This window comes from Protopterus annectens, chromosome 5.part1, assembly GCF_019279795.1.
Source record: "Protopterus annectens isolate FY-2018-M chromosome 5.part1, PAN1.0, whole genome shotgun sequence".
Taxonomy (NCBI): domain Eukaryota; kingdom Metazoa; phylum Chordata; order Ceratodontiformes; family Protopteridae; genus Protopterus; species Protopterus annectens.
In genome coordinates, this window is record NC_056736.1 from 336585083 (window position 1) to 336598616 (window position 13534).

A 13534-nucleotide genomic window follows, 5' to 3' on the forward strand; every position below is an offset into this window, starting at 1 on the left:
TGTGGCTAAAAGATGTCGGTCACAGACAACCACAGTTCCTGTGTCTACTGTCTTGGCCCTCTCCACTTACAAGAGGACTGCTCTATTTGTCACTCTTTAGTGGGAGGGTCATGACAGATAGGCGCAGGAAACTGATGGACAGAGGATTGCTGAAACCCTCTTTCCAGGAGGCTCTGGATGCTTCAGACCAGGCATCCAAGTCTTCGAAGGTCAAAGGCGTCGGAGCCAAAGTCATCGGCTCCGAGCTCTTCGGGTCTAGTTAGATCACCGGTTCCACAGACTTCGGGGCCGAGTGTTCTACTGTTGGCAGTTTCCGAGCCTCGAGTCTTGGAACCGGTGACGGAGCTCCCTCCACCGACTCTGCTGAGGTCGGCTCCGTCTTCGATCCCTTCGACTCGTTCTTCTAGGCCCCTCTCCGACACCGATGTGGACTGTGTGGTTCAGAAACTGATGGAGCATACGGCCCTATCTAAGCTTATCTCGGTCTCCTCTCAGTTGATGTCGAGACTTTAAGGCCTGCCACTATCTCCACCTGTTCCTCCTCCGAGACCTGTCCAGTCTTCGGAGCCGGAAGAAGCTGAACTGATGATTGTGGAGCCCTCGGTGCCAGAACCGTCTTTTCTCGTCGGCACCGCTCACCTCGACTCCATCCGATCCGTACCGGAGTCTCGGGGCCAAGATCCGCCCTGGTTCCGGGACCGAGTCAGACCGATGTTTCGTTCCGACGCCTCTCGGGCCTCGCACGGATCGATTCGGTTCCGCCTCGGGTCGGTGCCTTCGGCTCCTGTTTCGGGATTCTTCCCATTTCTTCGAACCGGGAGATACCTCGACTCGGGACCCGGGGCCTTCGACCATGAGGAAGGTGTTGTCTACCCAGACAACCACATCAGCAGGTACAGCTTCCTCCCACAAAGGACCGTTATCCTCCTCTGCACCCACGGCCACGCCCAAGCTGCCGGGCACCAGTGTCTCAGCCACCCCTGGAGGGTGCCCCCTCTTCCTCGGAGGCTTCTTGGATGCTCCCACTGAAGAAGTTCCTAGGAAAAGACTGTGTAAGAGGAGACACTTGGATTCTCCACAAGAATCCTTGACATCTGATACTGACTTAGATGAGTCAGAAGGGTCCCCTAAGTCACCTTCAGAGGATGTCTCTTTCTGACATCTTGGAGATCCTAAAACAGAGGTGTGACTGGCAAGCCCTCCCCCCTTCTGAGGATGAGTCAGTTTTGCTGAAGGCATTTGGTGCCCGTCCTTCCTCCTCCTGGGTCACTCCGCCTTTGATGAGTTAATGGAATTGATTGCTCAAGGGCGTGTGAGACTCCTGACACGGTGGAACCAGTCCCTAGGAAGCCAAATAAGTACATCACGGCACCACAGGACAAAGCTTACCTCACCAAAGGAGTTCCAGTAGACGCCATGGTGGCAGCGGCCACGAAAAGGAGATGTCGGAGTCTTCCTCATCTGTCCATCCGCCTAACAAAGTTTCTAGGACCATGGACAGATAATGGAAGCATTTTCAGTTCAGCTGCTTTCATGCTCCCTGAACTACTTGACTCATTTTACACGCTTACAGAGGGATCTAGTCAAAGAGTTGGGAGATACCTCCAGGGTGCTACAGATGCCGCTGTCTCAGAGAAAGTTACAGCATCTCAACACCCTTATGTCCATTGTGAACTCGTCCATGAGGCTGATATCCTATGCAGCCGAAGGATCGAGTAGGGCAGCGGCTTCAGCGATTGCTCTTAGGGCAATCCTGGATGCGCTTATGTTCATTTGGAAGCCTTCAAGTCTTCCTTTACTAACGCCCCATTTGACGGAGCCACACTTTTGGCCCTAAAGTAAAGGAGACCCTTACCCAGTGTGAACAGGAGGGAAAGACTCTGTCTGCTGTCGGAGTCCTGCTTTTCCACCTTCCAGACCGCACTCCCAAAGGGCAACGTGGGAAAATGTGGTTTCAAAACCCCAAGGATCTTTCCCAAACACACAGGGTGATGCCCCTCTAGAGGCAGAGGGGGGCAGAGGTGGAAGACGCCCTGGCGGCAGAGGGGTCCGCAGAAACCAAGGTGACAGGGATAACCTCCCTGGCAAACCTTTTCAGCACTCCTGAGAGGAGGCCCGACTGTCCTACTCTGGAGGCAGTCGGGTCGCTTAGCTTTATACCCTCAGGCCTGGCAAAACCTTTCTTCAGACAATTGGGTAAAAAGCGTTGTTACCAGAGGTTACAAAATCCCATTGCTATCCACCCCCATTCCAAAAAGAAAACTCCCAGATGTACCACCCCATCTGCGAGAGCCAGCAGCTACAGAAATTTCAAAGCTGCTAGAAAAAAGAGTCATCCAACCAGTCCCAGCGGACCAAATAGGATTCGGAACTTACTCAAGGTTCTTTTTAGTTCCAAAGAAAACAGGGGACTGGAGGCCAATTCTGGACCTAAGAAGCGGAATTAGATACGCGTCAGTTAGTTCTAAAACTTCCTACAGAAAGAATAGTAGCACTTCAATTCAACATTTCCCTTCTGCTGTCGTCCAGAAAATCACCGGCAAAAATTGTTCTGAAAGTCTTGGGTCTCATGGCAGCTTCTCTCATTGCGATACCATTGGGAAGACTGCACATGAGAGTGCTACAATGGCTTCTGTTTGCACAATGGTCATTCCAACAACTTCCACTGACTCACGAAATACTGATAACGAAAACATGCAAATCGCACCTAATGTGGTGGTTACAGACTTACAACCTATCCAGCGGAAGACCATTTGTGCTACCCGCACCTTCTGCGACGATAACCACGGGCGCTTCCCTGATAGGGTGGGGGGCATCTTTCAGGGACAGACAGTCCAAGGCGAATGGACCAATCTGGAGTACAATCTGCACATCAATGTTCTGGAGTTGAGGGCAGTGTTTTTGGTGTTGCAACACTTTGCTCCCCTTCTTCCTCCAGGGACCATTGCAGTTCAGACAGGCAACATGTCCGTAGTCTGGTACATAAACAAGCAAGGGGGAACCAGGTCTTACCAATTATGCAGAGAGGCCATGAGAATTTGGCAATGGGCAGAGTCCACGGTCGCTTGATCGCAACGCACATCCCGGGTCATCCAACGCCATAGCCGACAGGCTGAGCAGGGCAATACTATTGCCTCACGAAAGTGGTCCCTCAAACAGTCAGTTGCGAAGGATTTTTCGCAAATGGGGCCAGCCTTCCTGCGATCTGTTTATGCGTCTCCAATGAACGCCAAATGCAGGAGCTACTTTGCCCTACTACCCTCCAGGGAAGTCCCCAGGGACGCGCTGGTGCACGATTGGCCCCGGTCTCCTATATGCTTTTCCTCCATTTCCCCTGATTGCAAAGTTTCTACAGAAAGCCAACAACCTTCAGAGGACGATTATTCTCATTGCCCGTTCTGGCCTCGTCAAATTTGGTTCCCTTTCTATTGCATCACCGCATTCGGGGACCTTGGATGCTGGACCCAGAGCCAGATCTACTTACTCACTCGCCAGGAGTTCCTCACCCTTCTAGAATCTCTCCACCTAGCAGCTTGGCTGCTCCGCTTCCTTTAGCCAGGTCAGTTCCCTTACATCGGCAGTTCAAGATATTTTAGTAGCTTCTCATAAAGCTTCCACTACAAAGACTTACACCAGTAAGTGGTAACGTTTTGCCATTTGGGCGGAATCACATCATTTGGCCCCTGTTACAGCTCCATTAAACAAGGTTTTAGAGTTCTTGACTGAATTATTTCATGAAGGAGCTTCCCGCTACTTTAAGAGTGCAGTTAGCTGCCGTTTCTAACTATCATGTAGAAGAATCTGGTGCGCCTATTATGCCTCACAGTCTTTGTAAAGCCTGTTTAAAACGTTCCTTTCTTATAACACCACCACTCAGAAGTCCGACATCACTGTGGAATTTAAACTTGTTGCTCTCTAAATTGATGTTGCCACCTTTTGAACCAGCTTCAAGTTGCACATTGAAATTTTTGTCATGGAAAACTTTATTTCTAGTGGCCATTACATCTGCTAGACGAGTGTCTGAGCTTCAGGCCCTTTCGGTCAAACATCCTTATTTAATATTTCATTCCGACAGAGTATCCCTACGCACTAATCCATCCTTTCTTCCCAAAGTTTGTTCTTCTAGTAATATTAATCAGTCCATTGAATTACCCACCTTCTTTAAAAACCACTCTAATAGATTGGAGTATATGTTGCACAAACTGGACGTCCATAGACAACTCAGATTTTATTTGGATAGGAGAAAAGATCACAGGAAATCTGATCAACTATTTGTAGCCTTTGCTGACAGCAGAAAGGGTCTTGCAGTTACAAAACGAACTCTTTCTAAATGGTTAACTGACTGTATCACATATGTTTATGAATCCTCTGACCAAACATTATCAGCAAAACCCAGAGGACATTCTACCAGATCAGTGTCTACATCTTTGGCTCACGCAGCTCGCTTACCTTTAGACACTATTTGTGCGGCTGCTACTTGGGCTAAGCCACATACATTTATCTCTCATTACAAAGTGGACAGGGTTTCTAGGGATAGGGCAACCTTTGGTTCCACTGTGCTCAAGAACGCTCTCCCTTGAGTTCCTCAGGATCATGGAGCTAGGGACGCTACCCATGTGTAAGAACAAAGGCGAGATTGAACACTCTCACATAAAGAAGTTATGTCCTTACCATAACGTTCCATGTGGAGTGTTCATCTCGCCTTGGTTATTACACTCCCACCCTTCCCACCCTTAGGAAGAACGTTCGATTTGGTGCCTGGTCTGGAGTATTCTCCTTCTGCTGTTGCAGTATTACTGTTACTATCATACTCTGGGTATGTTTGTATATATGTACTTTTATGTATATAGTTGGCATGTGTGCGTGCTTTGTTTGGTTTGCTTGCAAACTAGATCTGAGGTAAAGGCAGAGGGGGATTGTGGGTATTAGATGTCCTCGAGCTTCTTCTCGATGCAGAGCTTGCAGTCGGCCGGCACGGAGCCGAGGATCGGCTCCGAACCCATGTGTAATAACCAAGGCGAGATGAACACTCCACATGGAACGTTATGGTAAGGACATAACTTCTTTTTCTCCGCTGTTAAGTCTCTGGATGGTTTTGATATCCTTCTAGTTGTAACTATGGATATAACCAGTCTCTTCCCTGTGATCCCCCATGAGTATGACCTTGAGGGCCTTGCATGATTTTCTGATTAGACATAATTTAACAACAGAACCTCTGTTCTCTGCTGGAATTAGTCCTTGAGAATAACATCTTTATGTATGGTGATACCTTTTATTTGCAAACATGGGGTTTGGCCATGGGAACTCCATGTGCCAACAGTTATTCAAATTTGGTCTTGGCTGAGTGGGAATTTAAAACCATCTTCAGTGATGGAAATATCTGGAAGAATGAACTTGTCTACTATGGACGATTTGTGGATGATTTTTGTTTATGGAAAGGAGGTATTGACCAATTTAATCTTTTTGTCAGCTTCATTAACAGCAGCACTGACTTCCTTGAGTTCAAAATGAAACTCCTCCTCATCCTCAGTCATAGATTTCTTGGATGTCAAGATAAGTTTACATCCAACTCAAGGTCTTTCTAATGGGGTACATAGGAAAGTGACCTGGCAAAATTATTTCTTACACAGGCAGAGCATGCATCCAAAACCATATTTTTGATGACATCTTTGACGACCAGTTCTTAAGTGTTTTAGGACTATGTACTGATGAGGAATTCTTGGAAGAGCAATCCAATCTACGTAGTTATTTGAAGGATAGGGCTTACCAGGAAAATAATTTTCCACCAGTTTCACAGTTGCAAACCTATAGAAAGCAGAGGTCAACCTTATTACTCAGAGTGGTCTGAGCAGTCTTCTCGAAGACGGTCTGACACAACACCTCAGCAACTTAGATGTGTGCTCACTTACAGTTCAGACATTCAACAGGTCTGTGAAGTGATCAGGAAATTGTGGCCGATTTCTGACAGCGGATGATAAAATAAAGAGCATAGTTGGAGAGAGACCCAGGTTTCTCTAAGAATAAAAAGAATATCAAGAGATTATTATGCCATAAAGATGGCTTTAAACGTGGTGGTCCACTATCAGACCGCAAAGGTACTTTTAAATGGTGCAGATGCTAAGCTTGTTCTTATTTAGATACTAGTAATACTTTTCTCCACCCAGTATCTGGACGTAACTTTCATTTCGATGTTTATGCTGATTGTACTACTAGCCATATTATCTGTTTGGCTACCTGTCGCAAGTGCCAAGCTTTCTATCTTGGTAAAACTGACCAACGATTAAAGGATCGTATTCTACGACATGTCAGAGACATTGATCAGAAAGTTCCACATAATGCCTTAGCACACGTATTGGTCCATCCTACGCATAATTTCTTGTTCAAAGCAGTGGAAGTGGTCACCCAAAACATCAGGGAAGGAGATGTCCATAACAGGACAGAATTGAGAGAGATCTTTTGGCTCAATTTGAGCCAATCGACCCCCAGGTCTTAATACAATTGTACACCTCAGACCTGTTCTAAAATCTAGAAGAAACCTACCAAACAATACATGATTCTAGCATTTTTAACATTGAACCACATTATAGGAGACAAATCTCCACTTTGGACATTTATTTTTGTCTTGTGCCTTTAAGAACACCAAAGACAATTGGCTACCAGCTCTTGATTGTGTTTCCTTTATGAACAGGAAGAGCTATCCATAGTTTTATACGATCTGAAGAAGGCATCTGCCGAAAGTGCTTATCGTTTTGACAATTTAATCAGCTTTTTACACTCCAGTGAAGTATATGTTTTTGTCAGCTTTGCTTACAAAGCATCTATTAACTGTGCTTTAACAACTTGAACCCTGAAGTTGTGGATGTTAATTACTAGGCTAATTATTTCAGCATCTCAGTGAAGCTTGCATTTTGTCAACTTCACTTTTTAAGTTTTCAATAAATTGAGTTTTATCAGCCTGAAGTTTGAAGCTGTGGATGACAACTGCTTGGATACTTAACTTTTTTCAGTTCGCCATATTCTAGTGAAGTTTACATCCTGTCAGCTTCACTTTTTAAGCGATTAATAAATTGTGTTTTAACAGTCTGAATCCTGAAGCTGTGGTCGATACCCAAGGTCTTTTTTCTTTTTTCATTTGTCTACCCGTGGTGTCTTTAGTGGTGAGGAGAATTTATTTCATATTAGGGAACCTTCTCTTTTTTTCTCTGTTACATTCCTGTTGCTCTGTGTAGACGTCTGCTGTGAGAGGAAAGTGCAATTCAAGTAGGCAGATTCCCTACAAGTATCACCACTTTCATTGCCGTTTTTGCTTAGGTGCTGAGCACAACTATAGAAATTGTATGATCTATCATTCATTTTTTCCAGAGACCTTAAGAACATGATTTTTCTTTGTTTCTGTATGGAAACTCTCTAAGTGCTTTGTATAAACAAGATTACTGACCCTTCTACTCTTAATGTCCTGCCTGTTTGGCAGAAAGTTTGATGCTTAGACATATGACTGTTGGACTCTGACATGCACGCAGAGGTTTTGGGATCCACATTACATCCAGCATCTACTCAGACTCTTGCTTCCACATCCCTGCCTGAGGCTGGTATTGCTTATAAGTTTCATATGTCTAAAAGAACTGAAGTTACTGATGGTGAGGTGTGACCCTGCTTTAATTTCCCAGGGCTTTCTAGAGATCCTCTGAGAGGAATTTCTGGGGTCTCATTGAAGGTTAAGGTTGGAGCCTTTGAGTTTAGTCTAAGTGGACTTCACTTAGGGAAATTATACAGGAAGCTAAAATTGTTTTTCCCTCAGATGTCCAAAGAAAAGGATTTGTTTTATTTCACAAGGTTTGTTTAGGGCCATAATGGCATTTTGTAGTAGGGCTGGCAAAGGATGGTGTACTGTTCTCTAAAGACCACCCTCAGAAGCATGAGCTGGACAAATGTGTCCTTAAGGTGGTTAAGAACCATTTACTTTGTAAGATATGTACTTAACCATAATGTATGATGTGGATGGCGGGTAGTCCTTAATTTCCTGCATACCTACTCCCTTTCTGCCTTCCTCTGTCCTTAACTTGATTTACTTTAGGACCCTTTTCCATCCAAGACGTTTGCCTTAAAGTGCAGTGTAGGCAAGTCGGAGTAAGCAGATTAGGCTGCGTGTTTGTTTAGAAAACAGGATTGTTTACAGGTATTGCATGTTTATGATGGGAAGCGGAGAACCCAGAGATTTTATTGTGTTTAGCTAGAGGTTAAAGATGAAGATAAGTTATTGTTTAGGTAATCTGTTTGTGGATTCTTTTTGGTCATGACTGGGGGCGAGAGTATAGATTTATGTAGGATTATTTTAGACTAGTTAGACCCATGTTTTTTGTGATTGAGGCAACTCTAGTGCACATCGAAAAGCCTCAGAGATGAGAAGAGCATGCAAGGCCGACTTATCTTGGCCAGATGTCAAGAATGTACTCCCGATTTTGTAGAACTGTCAGCATTTCAGCAGGGGTCTTGTCACTAATATACCACTGCAGCTGTGATGTAGAAGTCTTTAACCACTGAGTGAGCATCCTACCATGACACTTAATGTAATAATCTGCTGCAAGGGTACAAAGAATTGACGTTGTGCCTCGCATCTGTCTCCTTGAGAATTTGTTGGATATAGAAGCTATTTTATGGTTGTTTTAAGAGTTATAGGCTTTATGCTGTGCTGCTTAATTGCTTTTCCTTATTGGCTACCACAATTTTCACTTTCAGGTGTGACACCCATACTGAACTGTATACCCACAAACTATAGCTTACTGTTCAGACTTGTTACAGTGGTTCTGTTGCATTTTTAGTGGCATTAATTTACCATTTTATTGCAGAGAGAATCTAGAGGAAGTGATAAAACTACTGTGACACTTTGCAGTGTCATATTTGTGTGATACGTTAACTAAATTAGAAGTGTGGGGGGAATTAACCTGGTAGCTCATCTGTGTTAAAGGTATGAGATCATCTGGTCATTGGGATGATGGCACTGAAGGATATCTACACAAGTACTCTATATGGAACTGACAGTGCAAAGGTCATTGATGCGAATGTGAGGCTTTTGGAGGGTTACATTCATCTCTAGTGGCTGGTTCTTTATGGACCCTCTGTGCCAGCCCTATGAGTGGAAATATTAAGAATATGCCTAAGGGAAATGGACAAAAGTTTAAAAAAAAAAAATCCCACTTATTGCTGTTTTCTCTGAGATGCAGTTCTAGTATAGGAGTTTTATGCCAACATATTTATCGCTACTCTCTGCACATAAACCATGCGAGACAAACAAGAAGTACAAGTACTTGTCTTGATGACACATGCTGTTGTGTTTTTGGAAGTGTTGCATTAAAAAGTTAATGGTCTGGTTTTTCCGTTGTTAGAACAACATAGCATCTGACAAATACTTTTAATACTAACCTGTAATGTATTGCAGTATTGCTTGATGAGAGAAGTGATCAGAGTAGTTTTACAGTTTTTATTTTTTGTCTTTAAAGGTGACTGTTCTTCTGTTTTACTGTTCCACACTTAAAAACCATTCAGTGGATTGTGAGGCTTTAGACTATAACACACAGGTAAGATTTGGCAGTCCTTCATTCATTTTAGATGCGGTAAATAATGCACACTTTATCTATTTGATATGGCTGAAAGTGGTCAGTTGCCAGCTTAATTTCATATTGCAAGTATTCATCAGGTTCCTTAATGAAATGTGGAAATAGTTACCTTTTGCAAATCAGCTTGTTGAATTAAATTGTAGAAAATACTAAGTCTTCATATCTGACTTTGCAGAGCTGTGGCTCATAGGAGTAAGTAACTTTGGCTTCAACCAGTCAGAATGCTTGTCATGTAACTTAGGCTGCTAAACTCCTCACATAGTCCCTTAATGCATCACTGTAATATCTCTTCTACACTGACCATAAAAGTTTCTATGCGTATAAATTTACTTTTTATTAGTCAAATTTCAGGTACATTCTAAGGTATTCCTTTTTCTTTGTTTTTTTAGTTTTGAGTAATTTTCATGTTTTCTGTTTAACCTGCATTCCTTTAATTTTATTCTTGGGATAGGTTTCTAACCGCTCAGCTGTGACATTGTTGGAAGCAGACTTCTGCAGGTGACATGCAGAGTGCTTAATTTGCTTGAGGATGGAGAAAGTATGCCCTTTGTATTGAACCTTGTCTGTTCTCTAAGGATGAGCAGGGGCCACAAATGTTAAACTACGGAAGCAACCATATCAGGCATGCATCTCTCCTGTGGTCAGGAAGTTAATGGAACAGATCAAAGCTTAACTTCAGATGTTTGTTTCACTGTTGCAGTTATTACACTTGGGTTATCCTGCTGACAGGCTACCCGCAGTCGGCCTGAATTCCAAAGTCCTGGTCCGGCGTCGGTTACTGTCGCCTCTTCCCTGACGTCAGTACGCCAGGTTTATTTAAGATGCAGCAGACGCCATTTTCTTTAGTCTTTCTTGCCGCGCATTGCCTGAAGCAAAAGCAGTTTGCAAGTGCCAGTCGGCCAACAACTGAGATTTTCGAAATTGAATTTCAAAACTGAAGTCTCCAATAAAGCTAAGTACCCCGTTGGGCAAACTTTTTTTCTTGCTCCAGACCGATGTCTGTAAAAGTTAACAATTGTATTTCTTGTGTGAAGCAAATACCTCATAAGGATTTTCACTCTTACTGTATTTCTTGCGTAGGCCCTGACCACGACGTTGCTATTCTCTTTTGTGCTAGATTCAACCAATGCACTAAGCGTCTGTTTGATTTTGCTTTACATTACTTTGGCCGAAGGTTTAACTACATAATGCTGTCGGAATAACCAACCGGAATTCATGAACGCAAAGACAAGGACAGACATCCGAGGTCCAAAACCGATGACGAAGTCTCTTCTCTTCCATTCGCCTGTTCTCAGTGAGGCGCTTTTGCAGCCACTGACACCCGCTACCTCAGAGCTACAGGCCGCCTCAGACTCCCACGTGGAGACTAGGCCTCTGGAAACTCAAGGTATTTGGGCCTACAGAAACTATTCCCTCAGATGGGTCCGGAGCCACTGAGCAGGCATCGGCTTTTGATGGTGTTTTCATACATGCACAGCTTACTGTCAAGTCCACAACAGCAGCCAAGGCAAAGTCTAAAACACCAGTAAAGACAAAGAAACAAGTACAGCATTCTCCTGGACAGTTATCCATGCCAAAGAAACAGATGCTTTAAATGGCCGAGAACCGAATTACTTTGATCAGGGGTTCCCATCCTCCTCCTGATAAAAGGCCTAGGCAAGACACTGACTGACTCCTCTGACCAGGTCTCTCTCTCCTCTGATTCCTCTTCAGAACAGGGATATTCTCTTCCTTCCTATGAGGACTCTTGTGCTGAAGAATCAATCCCATTAGCCTCTCCTCCTGAGGATTACTCTTTTGGGGAAACGTTGCACACCATGAAGGAGCATTTCCATTGGGATAGCCAGGATTATTCAGAATCCAAGAAAAGGCTCTTGGACTTTTTTACTTCCTCAGCACAGGCCCCCTGCTATCTGAATCCAGTTTGTCTTGTTTCTTTACCCCCTGCACCAGTCAAGCCAGATAGGTACTACAGGGTCCCAGACTCTCATAAATTTCTTTGTAAAAACCCTGCTGCTGACCCAGAAACTATTTCTCAGGGTCCCAAAGGGTTCAAAGCTTCCACTGCAAAAAAACCCTGTTCCCTCTGATAGGGATTCTAGAGCACTGGATAGATGGGGTTAAAAAAGTTTACACTTACACTACTTTAGCTGTAAGGGCTTTAAACTGCCAGTTTCACATGCTTAAATATCGGCAATACTTTGCTAAAACAGAAAATGCTTACAAGCTCAGAATGTCCTGACATTAAGGAAATGCAGGATTTATTGCATGTAGCTGAACAAGTGGGTAAGCATACTCTGCAATGTGGTTTTGATTCATTAGAGACTTTTTGCAAAGTTTAGTTACAGGTTCTGTCATTCGAAGGCATGCTTGGTTAAAAGAACAAAGTTTACCTGATCATGTTAAAGCAAAATTATTGGATGCTCCGTTACAGCATACTTTGGTGTTAAGGCAGAAGAGGTGTTAAAGAAAATGGAGGATTAAGCAAAATCAATGCAGACAGTAAAGGATTTCTTACAGGTTCAGCCACCTAGATTTAGCAGGAACTGGCCTTCTAAAAATTGGTCCTTTGAGACAGGCCTCAGAGGCAGATACAGACACCCAAAAGGCAGATCTCAGCCCCAAGGCTCATACAGACCTAAACAATGGGGTGCTTCAGCCCCTAAAGGCAGAGAAGATAAATCACAACCTTATAGGAAACCGTCCCAATGACTTCCCTCTACAAATGCCAAGCACTTAACTTTTGGCTGCACCCTTAGGGGGAAAACTAGCACTTTTTTCACAAAATTGGCACATGATCACCCAAGACAAATGGGTACTTCACCCAAGACAAATGGGTACTGAATATTGATGTTCTTCATTCCACATTGCTGCAGTCCTAACTATTGGGTAGTCCGCTGTCCAGTCGGCCCGAATACCAAAGTATATGGCTGACGTCGGTCAGGGCGCATTAGACTGACGTCAGTACGTCAGGGTACTAATGCGCATGACCGACGTCATATCTTCAGTCTTTTTTGCCGCATGGTCCGATGCAGAAGCAATTTTGCGAGTGCAGGTTGGCGTTCTGAAAGTTTCTGAAGTCAGAGTTTCAGACTGAATCAAAGTTGGCTAAGTACCCGTTAGAATATTTTGTTTTTTCTTGCCTCAGTATTTAACCGGATGTCAGAAAAAGTGAATAACTGTATTTCTTGTGGGAAACAGATACCTCATAGGGATTACCATACTTTGTGTATACCTTGTTTAGGGCCTGAGCACGACGTTGTTGGATGCCGCTCTTGTGCTAGATTTAACAAACGCACTATTAAGAGAAGGTTAGACTGTGCCAGGTTAGTTTTGGGAAGCGTTGTAATTATAAAATGCCGCCGGATGCTCCGGCGCGCTTCGCCAAAAGCGCAAGGACAAAGCAGCAAAGCCTAGAGTGGAAGAACCGACAGTCCCAGATGTCGGTTCTTTAGAAGGCTCAGTGGAGCCGGAGGTTCTGCCAGGAGTTTCTTTGGAGTCTCAGGAGAGACTTTACTGTTACAGGATGTATCCTCTCAGGAAGTAGGCCAGGCTGAGGGGGCTTCTCAGGTTGCTGTTCTTCCCTCTCTTCCTAAGGTGGTTAGAGCCTCCCCTTCTGTTTCCAAGGCTTCTTTGAGAGGCAGGCCAAGTTTAGCTTCAGTGGGGGTTTCTCCTAGAGCTTCAGGGTCTTTGCCTAAGAAACATATGCTTAAAATGGCAGAGGATTTGATTACTATGATTAGAGGTTCTATGCCCCCTCCTGATAAGAGGCCTAGGGTGGAACCTGAGTTTGAGAGTTTTGAGCAATGTTCGGAGGCTTCTGAGTCTTCGGCTGAAGACTTGCAGGAGTATCCTCCTTATTCTGATTCTGATGTGGATGATTCTACTCCTTCAGCTTCTCCTCCTGAGGATTTTTCATT

The 13534-nt window shown here is 44.2% G+C and overlaps 1 protein-coding gene across 1 annotated transcript in view; it reads left to right on the plus strand.

The window, feature by feature from the left end:
* Nucleotides 1–13534, plus strand: part of NUMA1 (nuclear mitotic apparatus protein 1) — a 3180433-nt gene that overhangs the window by 586674 nt on the left and 2580225 nt on the right. The window contains exon 6 of the mRNA XM_044072777.1: nucleotides 9498–9611. Coding sequence (XP_043928712.1) covers nucleotides 9498–9611 — 114 coding nt within the window. The remainder of the gene's footprint in view (nucleotides 1–9497; nucleotides 9612–13534) is intronic.